Source organism: Taudactylus pleione, unplaced genomic scaffold, assembly GCF_031769625.1.
Source record: "Taudactylus pleione unplaced genomic scaffold, aTauple2 ptg000502l, whole genome shotgun sequence".
NCBI lineage: Eukaryota > Metazoa > Chordata > Amphibia > Anura > Myobatrachidae > Taudactylus > Taudactylus pleione.
The window spans coordinates 2,556,302-2,583,739 of NW_028284904.1; the positions used below are offsets into that span (position 1 = coordinate 2,556,302).

The window sequence follows — 27,438 nt, forward strand, 5'->3', positions numbered from 1 at the left end:
AGGTCCACACAATGTGGACATGACCTTCCCTGTGTACTCTCAAACATTTTAGAGCATCGGGGTAATTATATAGAAACTGTGTAATGGTCATTTTTCCCCAGACAGGGTGCACACATGTACTGCATAATATGGTGGAACCACATAAATGATCAAAAACAACTACAACTCCCAGCATGCTCTGCCAGCAGCCTATATACTATTTATTTTGCATTAATTAATGACTATAGTTACAAGTCACTGACCCTACATACTAGTCAGCGCCCCTACACTATACCAGCCGCAGTGATTCCGCATAGCAGTCTGTGTACACCACCGTGCACAATTGCCAGTTATCCCCCACATTGCAGCACTTTGTGGCAAATCAATTAAAAGTGATGTGTATTTAAATGCCGGCAGCGGCACACTACATTGCCCCTATATTGTGCAAATCACCTCGCATCCCCATAGCGGTGCACAGAAAGACGCATGGCGTAAGCCCGCCGTATGTACAGGATTTATGCGCACTGCCGGATGGTCCAATGTCAGATCGCTTCTAATTGAATTTACCAATTCGTGTCTCAGTGGTGATACTATTACTTGGTGCATCCATTGACAGCACAAAGCGGCTACCTGTAGCGCTAAGAGTATACACAATCGGTACCAGCTAAACTCCAAAAAACACAACTTTATTGTCAGTGTGAAGTTCCCATACACATCATAGACTATTAACTCTTTTATTTTTTTACCCTATCTCCTTATATTACTATTGATAACGATGATTTCATTCCTAGGGGCCTATGTATCAAAGCTTGATGAGAGATAAAATTGTGAGATATAAATCACCAACCAATCAGATTCTTAAGCTGCATACACAGTTAAAGATTTCCTGTCCAACCATCCAACTAGTTGATTGGTTGGAATGATAATCTGGCAACGTATGGGAGTAACTGACAATCAGCAATTTGCTCCCAAACGCCGGAAAATGGACAAAAACTGTTGTCTGAACAAATTGTTTAGATCAAACATTTAACAAACTTGTCTGACCGACCATTTTCATCTGTTTTCTGGCATTTAGGAGCAAATTGCTGATCATCATTTACTCCCATACATTACCAGAGTTTCATTCCAACCAATCAACTAGTTGGGTGGTTGGACAGAAAATCTTTACGTGTGTACGCAGCTACATTTACATTTTATAGGCTGTGTTTGAGAAATGACAGTTAGGAGCTGATTGGTTAATACTTTTTCTCTCACAATTTTATCTCGTATGAAGCTTTGATACACAGGCCCCCTTAGTCTGGTGTCTGCACAAATATACTGGTGTTCAGAAACCTTTTCGGAGAGATGTGACTTCCTCCAGAGTTGAATGTGATGATGTTTGTGAAAGGGCTGTGCTAAAATGTTTCCTATATTTTGTTTTCCTGCAGAGAACTGAACGGCAACAACATTACGCGTGTCACGAAGAACGACTTCGCCGGGCTCAAGCAGCTGAGAGTCTTGTAAGATTCTACTCTTTCCCTTTGGTACAGAAATGCATTTCATACAAATGAAGATTTAATGAATGGGTCATATCTAAAGAACATTTTCATACGTGCATCTTATACCTGTAAACCTGCGTCTATTTAACTGAGGGGGTCTAGTTACTAAGCAGTGTTAGGAGACAGAGTGAAAAGTGATAAGGTGCCAGCCAATCAGCTCCCAACTGTCATTTTTCAAACACAGCCTGTGAGATAATAGTTAGGAGCTGATGGGCTGGCACCTTATCACTTTCTTATCACTTTTCACTTTGTCTCCTAACACTGCTTAGTAAATAGACCCCAAAATCTGGACTGCACAGTCCTAGCCCTTCCTCTTGTTTCTCACCATTGTTTCATTGATTTGCCCCGAAACCCTTATAACAGGTTTATAGGGTTCTTCTATTTACTAAGCAGTGTTAGGAGACAGAGTGAAAAGTGATAAGAAAGTGATAAGGTGCCAGCCAATCAGCTCTCAACTGTCATTTTTCAAACAAAGCCTGTGAGATGACAGTTGGGAGCTGATTGGCTGGCACCTTATCACTTTCTTATCACTTTTCACTTTGCCTCCTAGCACTGCTTAGTAAATAGATCCCATAGTTTGATTTCCACTTAAAACTCCATCAGCTGTTATTAAAAATTAGTGATTCCACCTTCAATCAGCTTTTATTTTATTTGTTTCTTTGTTTGTTTTTTTCAGTGTATTTAATGGAAACATTTATTGCTACCAGGCGGAGTTGTTTTAGATGGTGCACTCACATTCTCATAAGATAGTTAGCAGGGTCCTATCGCTACATGGAAAAGCAGGCGCAGATCTGTCAGGTCAGCCTCTTTGAATCATATCGTCCTATTCCTAACAATTAGGGGGGTATTTATCAAAGCTGGGCGAGAGAGAAAATTGTGAGAAATACAATACTAACCAATCAGCATCCAATATCCATTTTGCAGGCTGTGTTTAAAAAAAATGATAGTTGGGAGCTGATTGGTTAGTATTTTGTTTTCAATTATATCTCTCTCCCAGCTTTGATAAATAACCCCTTAGTTTTTGGTATGTTTTGTCAAAGCCACGATGCACCAGTTGTTGTATTAAAACGACCAGATCAGAACAGATCTTATATAGATTTATGGAACTGAAGAGTTTCACAGGATATCGTCAGATTTAATTAGAGCAGCAAAACATACTGCTAAATCTGTTGCATATTAGCGAAGGGTGCCAAATACAGATATGCAGTAACACCCTGCGTGCTACGATATGAGGCTGCTTACAGCCAAATGGAAACCGACACAAACCGTCCTTTGCGGAAGTGATGGAGAAGTGGCAACATGTAACAACTAACAACATATACATACTGAAGCTAAAACGTTGGGTTATATAATGTACACAATATATTTATAGCGATGTTTATAATCTATGGTCTACGGCATCAAAGATTATAATCGGACAACAGAAGCATCACTGTCTTTATAAATGAATTATCAGAACAATTTCCATAATGTGTTATTCTAATTCAAAGAATATTGCAATAATAAATGCTCGTGTATTTATATGGTTTTTAGCTAGAAGTTAGAAGAACCCGTCCTGCGTTCCCTAGAATTCCAGATTGTCCATTGTACTTTCTTTATGTATGAGACAATAGGCTTCAATTAAACTAAATATGGCGCTATTGTCAGTTGACGAAACAAAAGCCAATAGTCTTGGTATTCACAGTTTTCCGTGCCTTGCATGGCACGCAACGTTCTGCTTCTCCCAAATTTAGAATGATATGTAGAAGAATATCTCAGCTATTGTTCATCCTAAACCCCCCGCTGTAGTGCAGGGCAGTCTGCAAATTGTCATTTCATACCCCCCTGTCTTTACTTTCAAACAATAATATTTTGCCTCACAAGACAAAAGTCTTATTCTAAAAACTGCATTTTGCCCATACCTTAAAAGGTATTTTTTTTTTAAACAATAATTTTTATAGAATTTTTTATTTTTTTTATGCAAATAAAAAAGAAGAGGTACAGAAAAAAGGGAATGGGAAGAAAAAACATGGGGCGGGTACAGGCAAATATCATTCAAGAAAAATAAAACATCGCATTAAACCAAAAAAACATATCAAAATCAGTGTACACAAATAGTAGAGGACACTCCACAACTGCAATAGACAAACCAAAATACAGAACCTTGAAATATCAGATCGTGTTTATTGGAAAGCATGGACCCACCATGATGAATTTATGCCAGCTGAACCACTGGTGGGTTAGCAGAAGAATATGGGCAGTTCAAAGTTACCATCAGGAAACTATAATTTATTTTGGACTTAATCAAAGAAAGGGGGGGAGGTTTATCCTTCTTCCAGAACTGCGCAATGGCTGCCCTGATAGCAATACGTACATGACCTATAAAATATCTGTGGTTAACTGGGACATCATCCTGGAATATATGTAAAAGAGCAGCGGAGGAGCACAAAGACAGCCGCAATCCAGTAACCTTCAGGATCAAATCCTCTACTTCCAGCCATAGGGGGCGTATAGCAGGGCAATTCAAGAAAATATGGAAGATCTCACTAATTTGACCAAATGCACGCCAACATAAACTAGATTGGGAAGGCCAAATTTTTGTGTAATCTATCTGTGGTCAAATAAATGCGATAGAATAATTTCATATACATTTCAATATGTGAAATACATCTATACATTTTAAATATGGAAAAGAATAGATGGGATCTAGACATTTAGGTGGTGTTCCCATTTAATAATAGCTGGTAACTTATCTGGTTCTTCCGCTGTAAGTATTAGAGCAGGGGTCAGGGAACTTTTTTACCTTTTACCCCAAAATATATTTACATACGCCGACGTTACCCCCTTGATTTGAAGGGAAGAAAATCATATAGTAGTGCCCCATATAATGCCCCTGTAGTAGTGCCCCCATGGTTATGCCCCCATATGCCCCTGTAGTAGTGCCCCCATAGTTATGCTCCCTTAGTTATGCCCCTGTAGTAGTGCCCCCATATAAGGCCCCTGTAGTAGTGCCCCCATATAAGGCCCCTGTAGTAGTTCCCCCATATAGGGCTCCTGTAGTAGTGCCCTAATGTAGTGCCCTCATATAATGTCCCTGTTGCCACTGTAGCAGTGCCCCCATATAATGCCCCTGTAGTAGTGCTCCCATATAGTGCCCCTGTAGTAGAGCCCCCATATAATGCCCCTGTAGCAGTGCCCCCATATAATGCCCCTGTAGCAGTGCCCCCCCTATAATGCCCCTTTAGTAGTGCCCCCATATAGTGCCCCTGTAGTGCCGCTTGTACAAAGAAAAAAAAAAAACACCTTAATCCCCACTCCTGCATCCGCCACCATCCTGTCCGCCCGGCTGCTCCTCGGAACTATGGGAGAGACGTCATGACGTCTTTCCCATAGTGCGCATGGGGAGAGCCGGAAGCTGGAGTTCGGAAGAGAACTCCAGCCTCCGGCTAACGCGGCGCTGCATGGAAGGCGCCGCTGGTAATAACATCTTGGCGGGCGTCCGGCTTAGAGCCTCCCTGCGGCATTCCTGGGGTTAATGGATGGACAGCCGGGCATGCAATGATTAATATGCATGCCCGGCTGTCCGTCCATTACCCCCAGGAATTTCATATTTACCCCATTTGGGGTAATTTACCCCTGTTCCCCGACCAGTGTATTAGAGAGTACCAAAAAGAAATACCTCTTTTGCAGGAGATTGAAGAGATATATGTGAAAAAACATGGGGAGGAATCATAAACCGTCGGGCCTACCAAGTGTGGAAAGGACTGAATCCAGTGCCTGACTTGAAGGAATTTATAGAAATCTCTAGAGGGGATGGAGAAACTAGCTTGTAATTGGGCGAAGGAAAGGAGGGTATTATTTATAAAGAGTCACGGAGGGTACGGATACCATTGAGGTGCCAGGAGAATAAATTTAGATTTGGGATTAAATATGATAAACCCTGAATAGAAAGGTGGAGATATGGCAGGTTAAATTGTAGAAGGGCCATCCCACGCTTTGAGAGAAGCTAGTGTCGCCCTGGACATAGATTTTAAAGAGACTCTAGAGCTGGATGGAATCCAGAGTAAGTCGCAGAGGGGGAAATTACCTAGCATATCGCTTTCCAGCCTAACCCAAGGTTTGGGGTTAAGAACATTTGACCAATAACTAACCTGATCGACCAAGCCCGCAGCTTGATAGAGTGCTAGATTGGAGTAAGCCAAGCCCCCTGACGATCTAGACATCATTAGATATTTCTTAGCAATCCTGGCTCTCTTATTATTCCAAATATATTTATTCAGCACTGCATAAAATCTATTTAACCATGAGGGAGGGTCCTGGGACTTGACCTAAATTAGTACATGAGTTTAGGAAGAAGAGTCATCTTGACAGCCGCCATTTTGCCCACATCCAGGAGACCTCATGGTTCATCCAATCTTTTGTGAAGGCACTAAATTGGTTCAACAGAGGGACATAATTATATTCAAGAAGAGTGTCTTCTTTAGCTGACAAAGAGATACCCAGATAACGGAGAGACAATGATTGCCAGTTATAATTATAACGAGATTTAAGGGAATACAGGAGCTGGGGTGGAACATTTATTGCTAATACTTCCGTTTTAGATGCGTTTAATTTATAATATGAGGTCGCAGAATAATCATGAACCAACTGTTGTAAATTTGGGAGAGAGGTTGCTGGATGTGTTACAAACAGAAGGCCGTCGTCCGCAAAAAGGCAAATTCTATGTTGTGACCCATTTATGAAAGGACCATGAAGCAGGAAGGAGGGGAGTTGTGCGGATATGTTCTGCTAAAGGTTCTATTGCTAAAACAAGGGAGATAGGGGGCAACCCTGTCTGGTGCCATTGCTTATAGGGAACAAAGAAGACAGGAAATCATTGCAACATACACGTGCTCCAGGTGAACTATAAAGTGCAAGAATGGCATCTAAGAGCCATCCTGAAAAACCAAATTTGGAGAGAACAGCCTTCATGTATCCCCAGTGTAACCTATCGAAGGCCTTCTCGGGGTCTAAAATGCTCAATAATATTCAAGGCTCTTCGTGTGTTGTCTGGAGCTTGTCGGACCAACACGAAGCCCAACTGGTCTGGGTTGATTAAATGGGGGAGCAACGGATTCAATCTATTGGCTACCATTTTTGCATATAATTTAATATCAGTGTTCAGTAGGGCGATGGGCCTATAAATTTGGGCATGTGTGGGGTCCTTGCCTGTTTGGGGATGGTAATAATTCGAGCCTCAAGCATTTCAGGAGGGAATGAGCCTGAATTACTCCCCGCTTCAAACACCTGCACCAACTTGAAATATGTTTGATGGGTTATAACATAAACATCTATATGGCCTAACATTCCAATAACTGGCCCAGTACAGACACTTTTTAGTTATTTAGGGGTTTATTCACCACCACTTAATTTCTACAAAAGCAGGTGAAAATAAATATTTTCACCTACTTTTGTAGAAATGAAGTGTTCGGGCCATTCATCAAAAAGTTAATATAGGAGACAGCACAGATATCTCCTGCTTACCTTTCACTTCCAATGTGGTCCACTGTCCCCATACACTAGTATGGGGACAGAATTCATCAAGCTTGACTGCTTCGGATGGTGTTTTCTCCAGCAACCCGCTCCGAGTCCCGGGTTGAGAAAAGGGATCCTTTCGTGTAGCTGTGCAGCATTGTGATACTTTTTTTTGCAATACACCATTGCTAGCGCCGGGTCCAATATTACTGTTTATTGGAACTATTTAAGTGAGATAAAGGGGGAAGAGGGTCATTTATAGGGGAGTTCCCTGATTTGCTGGAGTGCGCATAGCTTGATTTTTCCAACACTTATAGGGGGAGATGTCTCACATCTGGGGGAGAGATAAAGTGGAGAGAGATTAAGGACCTCATTCAGAGTCGGTCGTTGCGGCCGCACGGTCGTAAGGGAAAAGGGGCCGGATATGCAAATGATGCACTCGCAAGTTGCGTCCTTAAGAGCGGATCGTTAGCTGGCCGACCAAGGGGAGGATGCGGCCGTAAGACAAAAAATACGCCCCCTTCTCATACGCATTACACGTCATCTCCGGCCATATAAGGATTAATCAAGACCATCGGTAACCATCGGAACTGGTCGTAGAGCTTAAGGTTGACCATACCCTCTCTTAAGCACTACGATCAGGTCAGTGTACAAACCACCCATGTCACGTGTGCCATGACACTACTTTGTTAATTATGCACTCCCATAAAACGCCGTTCACATAATTAGGCACGCCTGCGTTCGGATCTCCACTCCGCCGTTTTCAAGCACCTTCCCCTGTTACCACCCACAAACGCCTCATTCTGTCACTCAAACTACCGACCTGACTGTGTTCAAGGAGAGAGAAATTTCTGATCGTAGCAGCTAGTTTGCGCACGCGCATTGCGAACTTTACGCATGAGCAGTTTAGTAAACATCGGTGGCGTACGACCGTGCGGCCGCAACGACCGACTCTGAATGAGATCCAAAGTACCAACCAATCAGGTTCTGTCATTTGTCAAACACAGCCTGCAAATGGCAGTTAGAACTGATCGGTTGGTACTTTATCTCTCTCCATCCTTCTCTCTCCAACATTTGATACATCTCCCCCATAAGGTGCTGAAAATATGGGGGTATATTTACTAACAGTCAATTTTTCGGTGTTGTGTGGTTGATTTGTGTTTCAAGGTCTAAATCACACATTTACTAACATGAATTTTGAAAGGTTTTTTTTTTTTTTTAAACAATATATATATATAAAAAAAAAAATCATCTCTACGTAAATGTGCGACACAAAATCTACCAAACATCAACCAAAATTCGACTTCAGTAAATATACCCTAAATCACACATTTACTAACAGATTATTTTTTGAAGTTGTTTAAAAAATTATGTAAAAAAAAAAAATCATCTGTTAGTAAATGTGTGATTTAGACCCTGAAATACAAAATCGAACCAAACATCGACCAAAATCGATCTTTAGTAAATACACCCCATGTTTCATCCTAAAATTTGAATGATTTTTGTTTTGCAAATTCCAGTTGCACTTTTGTGTTAAAGAGCATTTCTCAACCCATGTAATAAAACATTCAAATACACTAAAAAAGACTGTAACGATTTATAGTCAATCTCATGATTACTAAAAATGATAAATAAATGACTATAATTGTGCTGGTTTTTGTGCCGTGTCGATCAAAAGTGGGAGCTTGATCTGAATCAGTCCTGGGCCTGGGCGGATTGGGGGCAGAGCCTATTTTGGGCCTGATTCAGAGCCGCTCGTAAGCGGCCGCTCGTTCGTTCCGAGCGATGTTTGCCCAACTGTGCATGCGTACGGATCGTAATACGCATGCGCGAACCAGTCAGTGCGTCCGAAAATCGTTTGTTCGCTAAATAGCGAATGCCTGCTATTTTGAGTGACAGAATGAGGCGTATGTGGGTGGTAACAGGGGAAGGTGCTTGAAAACGGGGAGTGGAGATCCGAATACAGGCGTGCCAAAAGGTCAAAACGGGCGTTTTATGGGTGTGCATAATTAATACAGCAGCGTCATTGACCACGTCACTGGGTTATTTTATAGTCAGAACTGCTCGCAAGATTGCGGTAGGAAAAAACAACCACAAGAATAGCGAGCAGTTCATACGCTGGTCGATGTACTCGATTAATCTAATAAATAGCGGACATGACATAGGATGCGAGCGGCCAGGGGGCGTATTTTACCAAAAAACTACCGCAAGATTTGTTCGCTCGTTCAGACCTAGAGGCGTGAACAGACCGCAAAGAGCGAACGGTTCATTTGAATAGCCACCCCTTTTTTCTGAACGAGCGAGCGCAAATAGCGTCCGGCTCTGAATGAGGTCCTTTGTCCCTATTTGCATTGCTTAGGTTGATTGTAATACTCTGATGCTCCTTCAATAACACTTTTGCTTGTTTTTCTCGTGCAAATTCGTCTGCAGCTCCCATGCTAGCTGAATATAATAGGAGCTATAATTGGAAAGCCGCAGTTTATCCAGACATGACAGAAAACTATCTGGAGAAAGGGACATTTAAATGTGACTCCAGACAGCCGTCATTAAAGGTGTTTTCTGTTTTGTTTTCCAGGCAGCTGATGGAGAATCAGATTAACAGTATGGAGCGCGGAGCTTTTGATGACATGAAGGAACTGGAGAGGCTGTGAGTGCTCCTACCCCAATTATTTCTCTGGTTATCATATTACTGCGTTATCTGGAAGCAGCTGGCCTGGGCTATATCATTCCCTGCCTCTCTGATTGTTCTAACTTACGTCCATGTATTATACCGCGATAAGCTAGATGCTTGCGGATCACGGAAAAAGATTATATTTCCTGGGAGGTACCAGAGTATGGTTGAGACAGAATTATGGTGCTAGTGAGGTACATAATCAGGGTACAGATGAGGTAGGGTGTAGAGTGAGACTGAGATACAGTGCATGTTGTGGTAGAGGTAGAGGTAAAGCACAGTGTATGAGGGAGTTTTGGGGGAGGTACAGGTATAGCTCAGAGTATAGTTGAGACAGAGTTATAGATCAGGGGTGGGTGAGGTGGAGGTATAGCGTAGGGTGTGGGTGAGGTAGACATGTAGCTCAGAGTATGGATGAGGTTAGAGGTATAGTGCAGGTTGTCAGTGAGGTAGAAGTATAGCTCATGGTGTGGATAACACAGAGGTATAGCGCAGGGGGTGGGTGAGGTAGAGGTATAGTGCTGGGTGTCGGTAAGGCAGATGTATAGCGCAGAACATGGATGAGGTAGAGGCATCGCGCAAGGTGTGGATGAGTTAGAGGTATAGCTCAGGGTGTGGGTGAGGTAGAGATATAGCGCATGGTGTGGGTGAGGTAGATCTATAATGCAGGTTGTGGATGAGGTAGAGATATAGAGCAGGGTGTGGGTGAGGTAGATATATAGAGCAGGGTGTGGGTGAGGTAGATCTATAACGCAGGGTGTGGGTGTGGATGAGGTAGATATATAACACAGGGTGTGGGTGAGGTAGATATATATAATGCAGGGTGTGGGTGAGGTAGAGATATAGAGCAGGGTGTGGGTGTGGGTGAGGTAGATATATAACACAGGGTGTGGGTGAGGTAGATATATAACGCAGGGTGTGGATGAGGTAGATATATAACACAGGGTGTGGGTGAGGTAGATATATATAATGCAGGGTGTGGGTGAGGTAGAGATATAGAGCAGGGTGTGGGTGTGGGTGAGGTAGATATATAACGCAGGGTGTGGGTGAGGTAGATATATAATGCAGGCTGTGGGTGTGGGTGAGGTAGAGATATAGCGCAGGGTGTGGGTGAGGTAGAGATATAGCGCAGGGTGTGGCTGAGGTAGAGATATAGAGCAGGGTGTGGGTGAGGTAGAGATATAGCGCAGGGTGTGGGTGAGGTAGAGATATAGCGCAGGGTGTGGGTGAGGTAGAGATATAGCGCAGGGTGTGGGTGAGATAGAGATATAACGCAGGGTGTGGGTGTGGGTGAGGTAGCTATATAGAGCAGGGTATGGATGAGGTAGATATATAGAGCAGGGTGTGGGTGAGGTAGATATATATAATGCAGGGTGTGGATGAGGCAGAGATGTAGCGCAGGGTGTGGGTGAGGTAGATATATAGCACAGGGTGAGGTAGATATATAACGAAGGGTGTGGGTGTGGGTGAGGTAGAGATGTAGTGCAGGGTGTGGGTGAGGTAGATATATAGAGCAGGGTATGGATGAGGTAGATATATAGAGCAAGGTGTGGGTGAGGTAGATATATAGAGCAGGGTGTGGGTGAGGTAGATATATATATAATGCAGGGTGTGGGTGAGGTAGAGATATAGCGCAGGGTGTGGGTGAGGTAGATATATAACGCAGGGTGTGGGTGTGGGTGAGGTAGATATATAGAGCAGGGTATGGATGAGGTAGATATATAGAGCAGGGTGTGGGTGAGGTAGAGCTATAGAGCAGGGTATGGATGAGGTAGACATATACAGGGTATGGATGAGGTAGAGATATAGAGCAGGGTGTGGATGAGGTAGATATATAATGCAGGGTGTGGGTGAGGTAGAGATATAGCGCAGGGTGTGGGTGAGGTAGAGATATAGCGCAGGGTGTGGGTGAGGTAGAGATATAGCGCAGGGTGTGGGTGAGGTAGAGATATAGCGCAGGGTGTGGGTGTGGGTGAGGTAGATATATAGAGCAGGGTATGGATGAGGTAGATATATAGAGCAGGGTATGGATGAGGTGGATATATAGAGCAGGGTATGGATGAGGTAGATATATAGAGCAAGGTGTGGATGAGGTAGATATATATAATGCAGGGTGTGGGTGAGGCAGAGATGTAGCGCAGGGTGTGGGTGAGGTAGATATATAGCACAGCTTGTGGATGAGGTAGAGATATAGCGCAGGGTGAGGTAGAGATATAACTAAGGGTGTGGGTATGGGTGAGGTAGAGATGTAGTGCAGGGTGTGGGTGAGGTAGATATATAGAGCAGGGTATGGATGAGGTAGATATATAGAGCAGGGTGTGGGTGAGGTAGATATATAGAGCAGGGTGTAGGTGAGGTAGATATATATATAATGAAGGGTGTGGGTGAGGTAGAGATATAGTGCAGGGTGTGGGTGAGGTAGAGATATAACGCAGGGTGTGGGTGTGGGTGAGGTATATATATAACGCAGGGTGTGGGTGTGGGTGAGGTAGATATATAGAGCAGGGTATGGATGAGGTAGATATATAGAGCAGGTTGTGGGTGAGGTAGATATATAACGCTGGGTGTGGGTGAGGTAGATATATAATGCAGGGTGTGGGTGAGGTAGATATATAGAGCAGGGTATGGATGAGGTAGATATATAGAGCAGGGTGTGGGTGAGGTAGAGATATAGCGCAGGGTGTGGGTGAGGTAGAGATATAGCGCAGGGTGTGGGTGAGGTAGAGATATAGCGCAGGGTGTGGGTGAGGTAGAGATATAGAGCGGGGTATGGATGAGGTAGAGATATAGAGCAGGGTGTGGATGAGGTAGATATATAACGCAGGGTGTGGGTGAGGTAGAGATATAGAGAAGGGTGTGGGTGAGGTAGATATATAACGCAGGGTGTGGGTGAGATAGAGATATAGCGCAGGGTGTGGGTGAGGTAGAGATATACCGCAGGGTGTGGGTGAGATAGAGATATAACGCAGGGTGTGGGTGCGGTAGATATATAGCACAGGGTGAGGTAGATATATAACGAAGGGTGTGGGTGAGGTAGATATATAGAGCAGGGTATGGATGAGGTAGATATATAGAGCAGGGTGTGGGTGAGGTAGATATATAACGCAGGGTGTGGGTGTGGGTGAGGTAGATATATAACGCAGGGTGTGGGTGTGGGTGAGGTAGATATATAGAGCAGGGTATGGATGAGGTAGATATATAGAGCAGGGTATGGATAAGGTAGAGATATAGAGCAGGGTGTGGGTGTGGGTGAGGTAGAGATATAGAGCGGGGTGTGGGTGAGGTAGATATATAATGCAGGGTGTGGGTGTGGGTGAGGTAGATATATAGAGCAAGGTGTGGGTGTGGGTGAGGTAGATATATAACGCAGGGTGTGGGTGTGGGTGAGGTAGATATATAACGCAGGGTGTGGGTGAGGTAGATATATAACGCAGGGTGTGGGTGAGGTAGAGATATAGAGCAGGGTGTGGATGAGGTAGAGATATAGCGCAGGGTGTGGGTGAGGTAGAGATATAGCGCAGGGTGTGGGTGAGGTAGAGATATAGCGCAGGGTGTGGGTGAGATATAACACATTGTGCAGAGGAGGTAGAGTATGTGGGGTAGCCAGGATTTGGTATAGAAATGGTATCAGTGTAACTAATTCCATAGAAAGTAAAGGATGGAAGAACAGTGGCCCTAATGCAGATGTGGACGCTAATGTAATCTCTAGATGTACAGAACTAGGGGCCTGATTCAGAGCCGCTCGTAAGTGGCCGCTCGTTCGCTCCGAGTGATGTTCGCACAACTGCGCATGCGTATGGGTAGTAATACGCATGCGCGAACCAGTCATTGCGGTCGGAAATTGTGTGCTCGCAAAATAGCGAATGCCTGCTAATTTGAGTGACAGGATGAGGCGTTTGTGGGTGGTATCAGGGGAAGGTGCTTCAAAACAGGAAGTGGAGATCCGAACGCAGGTGTGCCAAAAGGTCAAAACGGGCGTTTTAAGGGTGTGCATAATTAACAAAGCAGCGTCATCGACCACGTCACTTGGTTGTTTCTTAGCCTGAACTGGTCACATGATTGCGGTAGGAAAATCCAACCACAAGCACTGCGAGCAGTTCAGACGCCTTTCGATGTACTCGATTAATCAAATAAATAGCGGAGATGACGTAAGATGCGAGCGGCCAGGGGGTGTCTTTACAAAATATTGAGCGCATATTTAGTTCGCTCGCTCAGACATAGAGGCGTCAACAGACCACAAAGAGCGATGCCCAATTTAAATAGCCAGCATCTTTTTCTAAACGAGCGAGCGCAAATAGCGTCCGGCTCTGAATCAGGCCCTAGGTGCGCTGTTATACAAATACTATCCTGTGTAAATAGTACTAGCATCTAACAACTGAGGGCTTCTGCCTATTCCCTCAACTGAAACAAACAGAAAAAGAAACAATGTGTCTGCGCCAGTATAAACCCTCAGGATTCCCAGAAGCTGATATTAATTGTCAATTTATTACATATAAAACTGAACTGCAGTTCAAAATAAAATAAATTCAATATCCTATATAAAACACACATTTATGCGTATATACTACCACAGTTGCCTCAGTACATTGCTACATATGAATTTTATCAATGGTATGTGAATAGATCTTAAAAATTCACTAAAAGCTCACAAACAGCACTTGGATAATGTATATCTCTATTAAATGATGAAAGAAGTTATATTCACCAATCCAGACACTGATGACAAAACTGTGTGAAATGTCTTTGCAAGAATAAGTACATCTCTAGTAAGTGGCACAGCCGTACAACTTGGAGCCACCTGACAGGTTAGCAGATCTCCTTGTTTTAGCCGTGCTATAGAAACAGTTCCCGGCTAGTCCTGACAGTGAGGAGTATTAAGAAGTGAGTATAGCAGTACTGTGCACAATATGCGCTTGGTCCGGCTTTCACCTCCCGCTAACTGCGGTCCACTCAGTCTGATTCTCACCTCCCACTAAGCACGGTGTACTCAGGGCCTGATTCAGACCCGGATGCTATTTGCGGACGGTCGTTCAAATAAAGGGGCCGGCTATTTAAATTGTGCGCTCGCACATTGCGGTTTGTTGATGCCTCTATGTCTGAGCGAGCGAATGAAAAATGCGCTCGCTATTTTGTAAAGACGCCCCTATGCCGTTCGCGTCACACGTCATCTCCGGTATTTATTTGATTAATCGGGTACATCGAAAGGCATCTGAACTGCTCGCAGTGCTTGTGGTAGGTTTTTCCTACAGCTATCACTGCGAGCAGTTCAGGCTAAAAGACAACCAAGTGACGTGGTCGATGATGCTCCTTTACTAATTATGCACACCCGTAAAACGCCCGTTTTGACCATTTGGCACACCTGCGTTCGGATCTCCACTCCCCCGTTTTCAAGCACCTTCCCCTGTTACCACCCACAAACGCCTCATTCTGTCAATCAAATTAGCAGTCCCTCGCTGTTTTGCGAACGCTCGATTTCTGACCACAATGACTGGTTTGCGCATGCGCATTACGACCCATACGCATGCGCAGTTGTGCGAACATCGCTCAGAGCGAACGAGCGGCCGCTTATGAGCGGCTCTGAATCAGGCCCTCAGTCCGGTTCTCACTCTCCACTCAGTCTGATTCTCACCTCCCACCAACCACAGTGCACTAAGGGCCTAATTCAGACCCGCTCGCAAGCGGGTCGATGGTTGTGCATTGCGAACGTGCGGCGTGCGCAATGCGCGTGCGCAAGCCCGTAGAGAGTGAGAAATTCACTCGCTCCAGTGCTCGCTACAATGTTGATCGACAGCTCGCCCCGTTTTGTAGAGAGGGTGGGGGGAGTGGCTGAACAAACGGAGGTTCCTGAAGGAACGCCTGCCATTTGTGGGTGGCCCGACTGACTTCACCAGTGATGTCAGTAGTGAGCTTCCGGCTCTATTAGAGCCGGAAGCTCATTGGGGCTTGCGGCAGACGAGGCCCTACCACAAGGGTCTCATCGCAAGCCCGGTGGTCGCGACCATCACCTGGCCGCTCGCAAAAGCTGTGGGTGGTCACCCACAGCTTAGCTAGCGGCCAGGTGGCCGGCTTTAAAAAAAAAAAAGCGGCCGTCCTCATTCAGAGCGAGCGCTCACTTTTTGCAAGCGGCTCTGAATGAGGTCCTAATTCCGGTTCTCACTCTCCACTCAGTCCGGTGCTCATCTCCCACCAAGCATAGTGCGCTCAGGGCCTGATTCAGAGCCGGACGCTCTGACAAGAGCGCTCGCTCTGAATCACGGCCGTCCTACCTATTATTGGAGCGGCCTCCTGGCCGCTCGCATAGCTGTGGGTGACCACCCACAGCTTATGCGAGCGGCCAAAAAGATAGTCGCAATGGTCAAGACCATCGCGACCATCGGGCTTGCGACGAGGCCCTGCGGTAGGGTCTTGCTGCCGCAAGTCCAGGAGTGCTTTTGGCTCTATCAGAGCCAATAGCACTCCCACTGACATCACTAGTGATGTCAGTGGGGCCGGCCCCAGATGGTAGGCGTTCCCATGGGAACGCCTCCGTCTGGGCAGCAATGCCCCGGCACGCCCACCCAAGGCGGCGTGCTGTCACTCACCATCGACAGTACGCCCCCTTTGGTGCGAGACCCATAGCGACGGCTTGGCCTTCGCTATTCGGGCCTCGCGCATGCGCACGACGGAACTCCCTCCGTCTTGCGCATACGCACTAGGGCACCATCGAGCGGGTCTGAATCAGGCCCTCAGTCTGGTTCTCACTCTCCACTCAGTCCGGTTCTCACCTCCCATCAAGCACGGTATGCTCAGTCCGGTTCTCACTGTACACTCTGGGTCTCATTCAGACCCGCTCGCGAGCGCAGGACGCTCGCAAGCAGGTCGATGGTACGCAAATGCGCATGCGCACGACGGAGGGAGCTCCGTCGTGCGCAAGCGCGAGACCCGAATAACGACGGCCAAGCCGTCGTTATGGGTCTCGCACTAAAGGAGGCGCGCTGTCGATGGTGACTGACAGCACGCCCCCTTTAGTGGGCGTGCCGGGGCGTGGTTGCCAGACGGAGGCGTTCCCATGGGAATGCCTACCGTCTGGGTCCGGCCCCACTGACATCACTAGTGATGTCAGTGGGAGTGATTTTGGCTCTGATAGAGCCAAAATCAGTCCTGGGCGTGCGGCAGCGAGACCCTACCGCAGGGTCTCGTCGCAAGCCCGATGGCCGCTCATGGCCGCATCATGGACGTTCGCATAAGCTGTGGGTGGTCACCCACAGCTATGCGAGCGGCCAGGAGGCCGCTCCATTTTTAGGTAGGAGGGCCCTGATTCAGAGCGAGCGCTTTGGTTAGAGCGTCCGGCTCTGAATCAGGCCCTCAGTCCGGTTCTCACTCTCCACTCAGTCCGGTTCTTACCTCCCACCAAGCACAGTGCACTCAGCCCGGTTTTCACTCTCCGCTGGGCACCGCAATATGGGCAGGTGTGTAATGGCGTGATCTGTGTCTCCAACACCAGCTCCCCACTGTCCGCTCAGCAGGCAGCACAAACAAAGGTGTCTGAGTGTATATTTCTCTGGATGAAGGGAAGCAAATCTCCAGAGTAATCCAAGGCTATGAGAGTCAAATCCAATTATAGAGGCAATGTTTAGAATGGAATTCTGCAGTCCATAATATGCTTGAAAACTCCGTTGATGCAATTCTCCCCTCTCACAGGTTTTTTTTTTTCAAAAGACAATGCTAATGCAATCTCAGCTGCGATCCCGTACGCAGCTACTGTGTGACAATACGCTGATGCTGTAGCCGCCTGGAAACATATTGAGATGCCCAACACAGAAAAGAGAAAAATTGCCCCCCAGCACACTGTAGATAAATCAAAAATACTTGAATCCTACATGATAATAGAAATTCAGAGGTATTGGTTTACATACATTTGCAAATATATGAATAAGCGCTGGGCCGACGTCAAGGCTCCTCTATACCAGCGTCCCTAACATTAAGGGGTTCACGTCCGAGAAGCAAGGCACCCCAAAAAATTCCAGCCAAGGACCATCCCCAGGGCATCACACGAAAAGGGGAAAAAAGGTGATAGTGAAATGTAAAAAGGATAGATGTGTAAAGATAAATCAATAAGTGTAAATGAAATGTAAAAGAATTAAAATAACATAAATAATACACAAACGAATAGAGAAGTGAAAAAATATTTTATGTGAATTAAGTGGTGATGCCATGAGCAAGATCCAGCCAGAACAGCCCCGGGGGCCCCACTCCCAAACGCTCATCCCAAAATAATTATTGCTACATAATAGTAGCACCCACTCTGGGTCATATAATTACAAATTGATGTACTGCATGATAACAGTACATGTATGAGCTGAGAGCTAACTTACCTTGGAGGTACCCCAAAAAACCTCCACATGGCACTATAAGGATCAGCACCTCCTCCTAATGCTGCCTCCTTTCATGCCTCCAAATTGCAAGCAAAAAATATGGTAGTTGCTCAATCAGCTTAATAATATACTACAGGTGCTTGTAAAGGGCGGGGTTTACACTGAACACAGAAAAGAGAAAATTGCCCCCCAGCACACTGTAGATAAATCAAAAATACTTGAATCCTACATGATAATAGAAATTCATAGGTATTGGTTTACATACATTTGCAAATATATGAATAAGCACTGGGCCGACGTCAAGGCTCCTCTATACCAGCGTCCCTAACATTAAGGGGTTCACGTCCGAGAAGCAAGGCACCCCAAAAAATTCCAGCCAAGGACCATTCCCAGGGCATCACACGAAAAGGGGAAAAAAGGTGATAGTGAAATGTACAAAGGATAGATGTGTAAAGATAAATCAATAAGTGTAAATGAAATGTAAAAGAATTAAAATGACATAAATAATACACAAACGAATAGAGAAGTGAAAAAATATTATATGTGAATTAAGTGGTGATGCCATGAGATACAGGTGCTTGTAAAGGGTGGGGTTTACACTGAACACAGAAAAGAGAAAATTGCAATTTTCTCTTTTCTGTGGTCCTTGGCTGGAATTTTTTGGGGTGCCTTGCTTCTCGGACGTGAACCCCTTAATGTTAGGGACGCTGGTATAGAGGAGCCTTGACGTCGGCCCAGCGCTTATTCATATATTTGCAAATGTATGTAAACCAATACCTATGAATTTCTATTATCATGTAGGATTCAAGTATTTTTGATTTATCTACAGTGTGCTGGGGGGCAATTTTCTCTTTTCTGTGTTCAGTGTAAACCCCGCCCTTTACAAGCACCTGTAGTATATTATTAAGCTGATTGAGCAACTACCATATTTTTTGCTTGCGATATTGAGATGCCCAACAGCTTTGCAGATCCAAGCAAGTGTGTTCAAATTTCTAAGCAGTGGTCGCAGATCCTTCGATAAGCGACCATCTGCGTAACCCTGTGGTCACGCAGAATGGCCGCGGGAACTGAGACACTGACTCCATATTTTCTGCGTACGGGATCGCAGAAGTAGGCAGATACACGCCCAGAAAATGGTCACGACACGCCCACAACTACCTGTTACCTCCCACAAAATGTCCCCTGTCTGTCAATCACTTGCAAATAAATCCTTACTGCAACCGTGGTCACATGTGATGGCAATCCAATCACCGCGCATGCGTCTTGCGGCTAAGAATGCACATGCCGATAATCGCTCAGCGGCATAAATACCGGCTGAATCAGGCCCATAGCGTCAGGGGCTGGCTGGCAACTTTTAGCCTGGGGGGCAAATGCATGCAGGCGGCCCTGGCAGAGGAGTAGCGTGTAGCCAGGGTGTCCGAAGAATATGCGTGCTACGGTGCCCCCCCCCTCAAGTGTTCCAGGGAGGAGGCGGGTCCATATGGGATTAATGTAAGGTAAAAATAAAGATTTAAAGATGAGGGCAGCCCCCTGTCGTAGTGCCCATATGCAGTGCCCCCGTGTGCCACAGGAGAGAACACCCTTATGCAGGCCTCCAGTAGTGCCCCCAGTAGTAGTCCCCCCCCCTTGTAGTGCCCCCAGTAGTAGTAGTCCCCCCCTTTGTAGTGCCCCCAGTAGTAGTAGTCCCCCCCTTTGCAGTGCCCCCAGTAGTAGTAGTCCCCCCCTTTGTAATGCCCCCAGTAGTAGTAGTCCCCCCCCTGTAGTGCCCCCAGTAGTAGTCCCCCCCCTTGTAGTGTCCCCAGTAGTAGTAGTCCCCCCCCTTGTAGTGTCCCCAGTAGTAGTAGTCCCCAGTAGTAGTAGTCCCCAGTAGTAGTAGTCCCCCACCCCCCTTGTAGTGTCCCCAGTAGTAGTAGTCCCCCACCCCCTTGTAGTGCCCCCCAGTAGTAGTAGTCCCCTTATAGTGCCCCCAGTAGTAGTAGTCCCCTCCCCCTTGTAGTGCCCCCAGTAGTAGACCCCACTTGTAGTGCCCCCAGTAGTAGTAGTCCCCCCTTGTAGTGCCCCCAGTAGTTGTAGTCCCCCACTCCCCTTGTAATGCCCCCAGTAGTAGTAGTTCCCCCCTTTGTAGTGCCCCCAGGAGTGCCAGACCCCCCCCAGTAGACACACATAATATAAAAAAACAAAATAAAAAAAACCACTTACCTGAATCCCCGCTCCCGCCGCCGCCATCTGCTCCTCCGTCTGTCCTCCCGAGCCGGGCCGCTCTGCACTATGGGAGAGACGTCATATGACATCATGACGTCTCTCCCATTGCCCACTGCGGGAGCCTGAAGACGGAGCGGCTCCTGCAGGGGGCGCAGCAGCTAATGAGAGTCTGACAGACTCTCATTGGCTTCTGCTTACAACAAGCACACAGCTGCCGGAGCCGGTGGCTGTGTGTTTGTCAGCGCTACACACGCGGTGCAGTCTGTGTCACTTTGACACAGACTGCACCGGCCTGCGGCCCACATGACGCTGCGGCCTGGGGGGCACATGGCACCCTGCCCCCCGGCCCAGCCCGCCACTGCATAGCGTGCTGTACTATTGCTGCTAATAGAGAGGTTTATGTAAAGGTCCAAGTGGCCAGGTATACTGTATGTATTTTTGGACGTTACCAAAAATAGGAGCAACCTCTCATTTATTTAAGGGAAAATAATTATTTTGCCATACAAGGAAAGCTGCAATGACATACAGATGTGGCCTCGTACGCTGAGCGCCTTCACACCGTGCGCCATTACTGAGCTGTGCCATAGTTTTCTTTAAATTTTGCATCATCGTTGCATCGCAGACGCAGCAAAAACCTGTTCACAGAGTACCAGGGACGCAGGGCTGCGACTTTAACCGCACAGGACCTGGCTTTACACACAGACAAAGCTGCAGATTAAGCGCAATGGAACTTGGCGTGAGAAAAAGCCGCGGCTGCTTGCATCGGAGCCCTATTTACTTTCACGTAGAAATGATGAAAATCCCAGTGATTAGTGGGCCTGATTTGCACGCACACGGTCGATGTTTGCACAAATGCGCAACTGGTCGCTGCGATGGTAGAGAGCATGCAGTCCCATCGCACAGTGATTGACAGGAAGTGTCCATTTGTGGGTGGGGGAGGGGGGTGGTCGGCGGAACGTAGTCGTGCCAGGGCGTTTGAACGCCGTTACAGGGGTGAGCATGATTAAACCTCTGCCAATGCATACGCAACCTGAGGTCTAAATGGCGACAGGAAGCTCAGCAGTTTGTGAGTGAAGGCATGGTCAACCACAACTGTGCGTTTGCGTCCGATGATACCGATGTTTTCGCTGACTTGCGAATGTATGTAATTGGATGTGGGCGGCTGTACACAGTGGTGGGCATCTTGTTATAGTGCTGCAGTTGCCGTGCGATTGCATTCATTAGCATATTTTCGCAGCGAGCAGGTGCGTGCGAACGCAGCCTTGCGATCCGTAGTAAATCAGGCCCAGTGCACAGTAGCAATGTAGTTTTGTCGTTTCTTTGTGTTTTATTTCTGCGCACATTGCGAGTGAAAAAGACGCTTAGTGCGGGCGAGTCGCCCCGGGAGCTGGTGCAGAGAGGAGCTATTTGGCGCGACTAAATCCACAGTATAAAAGGACACATCCGCACTTTACCCAGCCCCATATTTTATGTCTTATAGGTACAGCATAGGTTAGTGATAAGTGATATAATGAACTTGGAGAAGTCGGAGAGTTATCCACCAGTAAAATATAATCGCTTTTGCACATGGCAGTCAGGGTTTCGGGACGTGACATTTGCCTAATGAGCCCTGCTAGCAAAACAATGTCCCCTTTTGATATTTACTAACGTGTGGAGGCATGACTTACAGAATGTTCTCTGTTATAGTAATGCAATTGTGGATAATGCTGTAAATGTGTCGTGTTATTGTATGCAGACAGCATCACGGGCCTGCGATGGTCACAAGTCTGTGCCGCTAATGCATGGCTTTCATAATTGGTCACATCATTTTGGTTTGGAGCCTGCACTGTTCTTTGCTGGAATTGGCCTATTGTGGGGAGAGTGTGGTCTTGTTAGCTGGCTGCTCGCAGGAACAAAGCTCTGGCAGAACTGTATTCTGTATGCAGAACATCCACGCTCACTACATCCCCAACAAAGGAATTACTCTCACTCTGTTATTTCACGTTATATTCAATTACTCTCATAAAGCAAACGCATGTCCTGTTTTCATCAGTGTTTGAGGACAGATCGGTGTCCTGCTCTGTGCATGAAATCTCAGTAAATGTGTATATTTGGGGGGCTCAGTACTGGGATTGTTGCTGATTTCTTCCACATCATGCCAGCCGGCAGCCCAAAGGCTGGTTATAATATGGGAGGCAAGGTGCCCCATTTTATACTGGTTTCTGAGATTCATTTCCCATTGCAAAGGGACCACAGAGTGGCCCTGATTCAGAGCCGGACGCTCTGACCAGAGCGCTCGCTCTGAATCAGGGCCCACCTCCATTAAAATGGAGCGTCCTCCTGGATGCTCGTATAGCTGTGGGTCACCACCCACAGCATATACGAGCGTCCAACAAGATGGTCGCGATGGTCTTGACCATCGCGACCATCGGACTTGCGAGTGAAACCCTGTGGTCGGGTTTCTCAACCACAAGCCCTGGAGTGATTTTGGCTCTATCAGAGCCAAAATCACTCCCACTGACATCACTAGTGATGTCAGTGGGGCCGGCTTCAGACGGTAGGCGTTCCCATAGGAACGCCTCCGTCTGGCAGGCACGCCCCCGGCACGCCCACAAAAGGGCGTGCTGTCAATCAACATCGACAGCATGCCCCCTTTGGTGCGAGACCCGGAGCGATGGAAAGTCCTTCGCTCGCCGGGTCTCGCGCATGCGCACAACGGAGCTCCCTCCGTTCTGCGCATGCGCAGTGGGGACCATCGACCCACTTGCGAGCATACTGCCGCTCGCGAGTGGGTCTGAATGACCCCCAGTGAGTATTGCTGTACTGTCAGATCTGTGACTGCTTCTGTTTAGTGAATAGGACAATGTCTTGCCCCTTCTTACAAAACCACCCAGACCGGAAGCAAGGCTCTGCTTATCATGATTTAGGGCTACCTTACACCGTGAGTAAGGTTGCCATTAGTAACGTCAGGCCCCGGTATGCAGAGGAGGTGTGGCCATGGTGTGTTTTATGGGCCTGATTCAGTACGGATCACGGCTGCGATTATGCACGCAGTCTCACTGCGATGATATGATAATCCACTGTGATCGCTATGCTGTTGCAGCACAACATAAGGACGCCCACCTTACCTTACATACATCCGTAATACTTTGCAAGACGGCGAAAACATTGGTAACATCGAGTACCATCGCAGCATCACGCACACTTGCACAAGATCAGACCTTACTCCGGAATTGCTAACCTCATCGCACGCAGTGAAAGCCCAGCTGCGTATGGCATCGCAGAGCTTAATTTATACATGCCCCTGCATTGGTGTTCAAACGCACTGGCACGCCTGCGTTTCACCGACTCCCCCCCTCGTCACCTCCCCCAAACGGCGGTACTTCCTGTCAATCACTCTGCGATGGGTCTGCGTAGTCTCTGCATTCACAGTCCCGATCGCAGTGGCTGGTTCACGCAAGCGCACTGCGATGCATGTGCAGAACGCAACAATCGTCCGATTTTGTGCGTAATCGCAGCTGAGATCCTTGCTGAATCAGGCGCCAAGTCTTTCAGGGCCCCCAGCCACAGATGCTGCATTGCTTTAGTGGGCGTGGCCACACCATGTCAGGGGCGTGCCTTTGTCTCTTTGGTGGGCCTGGCCCTAAGGGCCCAAAGACTTTCTGCTTGCCTTACCACCACCCCTATCGAGCCACTGACCCTGAGGTGTTTACAAAATCCTGCTTTTCCGCTGATTAGTTCAGGGTTTAAATCGGTGGTTCCCAAACTGGCTGCCACAGGTTGGTGGTCCGGGACCAAATCAAATTATTTATGGTGATTGGCAGCCACCAGTCCTCGTTTTGCCTATCATGAAATATGTGACAAACAGAAAACAACCCTGTCCCCCCACCACATTACTGATCCTGAGGATGACATATAAGCACAATTTTCTCATTGAATAATTTTTGCCTAATTTCTCAATAAGCCGTTTTTGTCCCAGGGGTGCAGAGACAGAAATGCTGATACTCTAGGATGCAAGAAAGTTTGGGAACCACTGACTTAGATATAGGAAATGTAAGCCTGAGGAACCATGCTACCCTCCCGTCTTACATCCATCTCACTGCAGGTAACGCTCTGATGCCCCTGTAACCACTTTGGCACTAACTGCGGCATTGTGTTAGAAAAATAAATAAAGATCACTGGATCTTGTCCTACTTAGAAGAAGGTGATGCCTTCACATAGGATCTATTTATTCTATATACACAGAATTATCTAAACATATGGGACCTCATTCAGAGGCGCTCGCAAAATGCAAGAGCTCACTCTGAATGAGGGCGGCCGCATCACTAAAAAGAGCCGGCCTCCTGGCCGCTCGCTAAGCTGTGAGTGACCACCCACAGCTTTAGCGAGTGGCCAGGTTGATGATCGCGATGGTCAAGACCATCGGGGCTTGCGACGAGACCCTTGTGGTAGGGTCTCGTCTGCCGCAAGCCCCAGTGAGCTATCTGCTCTAATAGAGCCGGAAACTCTCTACTGAGTGATGTCAATAGGGCCGCCCACAACGCCTCCGTTTGCCCAGCCACCCCCCCTTCCCCGCCTACAAAACGGGGCGAGCTGTCGATCAACATCGACAGCCTCTCCGGGGCTTGCGCGTGCCCAGTGCACCACCAACTCGCTTGCGAGCGCATAGCGCATGCGAGCGGGTCTGAATCAGGGCCATGGTCTTTATGATAAAGTGCTCATGATCAATTACAGTACAAATAGTTGTATACATTTTATTTTTATTGAATACATATTTCTATTTACAGCTTTTCTTTTTTTTTTTTTTTTTAATAAACCGATGAGACAGACATACGCACACGGCTCAGGTACTGCCACCGTCAGTGAGAAATTAAAACATTGTGAAAGCTAATCCTTATTGCTTGTGAGTCGTAGCGTCGCAGAATGTAAATGTATAAACATCAATGCAGATGGATGTAATGAATACACCGGTGTCTGTATTCTAGGAGAAGGGTATTTGTGCCTGTAGGGCTTACACTGGGTGGCGGGCTAGATAATATGCAGGTGACTGTTACATCCTGGTATTTTAAGCATGCTGACAGTGGGGTATACAGTATAACCCGATCCTCCTTTTTGTGCCCCTCTCTTCTTCAGGCGCCTCAACCGAAACCAGCTGCACACTCTACCTGAGCTCCTGTTCCAAAACAACCAGGCACTCTCCAGGCTGTGAGTACCAATACACTGCAACGTGGCACCAATATCATATTTACTCTCCGATGACATAGTCTATTTGCTATGCTGTCTTCCTGCACTATATGTTGTACCCTCCCTTGGCGTTTGTTATGCTTGGTATAATGCTTTAAATTTGAAATATTGATGTATACACAACACACACGTGCTAATTGTTCTTCCATTTGCACCTATGGTTGTAACTATTTGGAATCAAACTTGATAGTGACTCAAATAATTAATGAACACGTTTCTCAAGAACAATTTGTAGACTTGGTGGAGTCAGTAAGTACGCTGCACACCCTCACCTGGCATTGGAATATTGTAGGACCTGTCACCAGCTTACTGTCTGATCCGGTGCTGTGCCAGTTTTGTTACAGGGTGGTTTGAATTGTTAAGAGTTACAGTCCAGACTATATTTAGTTTCTCACCCTTTTAATGATGCGCTAATCATAGATAAGAGGCTGGGCAGGGACCAGAAGTTACGCTTATTAGACAACGGTTGCCGGCATTGGGCCTCATTCAGTTTGAGGCGTTAAGTCTGGATTCGCGGTAATTTATCGCCGATGACGTCATTATTGCCTGTTTTAGTTTTCCTCCGTATTCAATTTGAAAGACTTTCCGCCTAGGCGTTAAGTCAATGCAATGTAATAGGCGGTAAAATATTGCCTATGAATGGCAGGCGTTAAAAAGTGCAGAGTTGGGGTTTTGGGTTGCAACATTTTGGGAACCCCCGTGCAGCCTTCAGACAGTCCCCCAAAGGTCATCTGTGTCAAAAAAAAAATAATTAAGGGCACCCCAAAATTTACTTTGAAAAAGGAGATGAAAAAAAAAAAAGTTGGGGTACAAACTTAAAAAAAGCGAACTTGACTCTGGGGGGGTCCCCAAGTATGCCCCAAGTGTTTTTTTGATTGCAGGTGTTTGCGGCTGGTGGGTTTTTCACGATTTTTTTTAAGTTACTTTAGCGACTTTCAAATATGCTGAACCCCATTTTCAAGTACCCCAAATTTGATGGCCATAGTTGTTTTGCCCTAAAAAAACTTCTAAATGCTCTTCTGCATCACCTTATTCAAAGCCGCATTTATGCACCTGCTGCGGCTATTAGAAACCCCGACTTCCTTCAGTAGTTAAAAATGGGGGTACCCATAGTGATCCCCATGTCTACACATCTTTAGGGGGGGACCCTAGAATATTTCCCGAAAATTCCTGTTTTTTTTACCCTGTAAAAAAAAAATAGTAAAAAAAAAAAAAAAAAAATGACATAAGGTCCCCTCCCCCAAAAGCCAAGCTGACTTGGCGGCCGTGCTGACTTGGCAAAACAAAAAAACGAATGCCGACCAGACGGACCCACTATCTGTATGTGTGTTGCCACACATACAGATAGCTCGTGAATGCCAGCTGACGGGACAAGCACGGAGCTGGCAGTCCCGAAAGCCAATCAGCGGCCGCGCTGACTGCAGAGCGGCCGCTGATTGGCTCCGGCAACTGACAGTTCCCACGTGGGCGAGTCAGGGGGATCCCAGTTCAGACTTTGCATTGGGATCCAGAGCCCCTAGCTGTAACATTGATATTACTGCCAGATGAATGGAGATCCTCTGATTACGTCTGATCAGGTGTTAGAGCCGATAACTTCTTTCCTGGCTCCCTCACCAGTTAATTTTTGCTATATGAGTCCTCTGTCCTGCATAACATGACTTGAATGATAAGGTTAATAGGCAAACCCATTGCATATCAGTCCCCCTTTGTGCCTCTTTCTGTATTGGCAAGAGGGACCCACCTCGGCATGTGATTGTTACCTCACGCAGCATGCCATATGAATGTCGCACACACCAACCCAAATCCGACTACATTGAATGTTTAGTGATTTGGTGAAGAACAAATCTTTGGGCTCCTCCCACATTGTTCCCCGTTCATTATTCTCCCCTACTTTGGGCTTCTCAATAGGCGCCAGGCCTTTAGAAAACGCTGATCTGTGCTGTCACTTTCCGGCTGTTTTGATCTCTCCTAAACACCA

General features: G+C 46.6%; 1 protein-coding gene across 4 annotated transcripts in view; it reads left to right on the forward strand.

The window, feature by feature from the left end:
• Positions 1-27,438, forward strand: part of SLIT1 (slit guidance ligand 1) — a 379,066-nt gene that overhangs the window by 66,331 nt on the left and 285,297 nt on the right. For all 4 annotated transcript variants that reach the window (XM_088449965.1, XM_088449966.1, XM_088449967.1 and 1 more), the window contains exons 2-4: positions 1,407-1,478; positions 9,586-9,657; positions 25,350-25,421. In XM_088449965.1, coding sequence (XP_088306091.1) covers positions 1,407-1,478; positions 9,586-9,657; positions 25,350-25,421 — 216 coding nt within the window. The remainder of the gene's footprint in view (positions 1-1,406; positions 1,479-9,585; positions 9,658-25,349; positions 25,422-27,438) is intronic.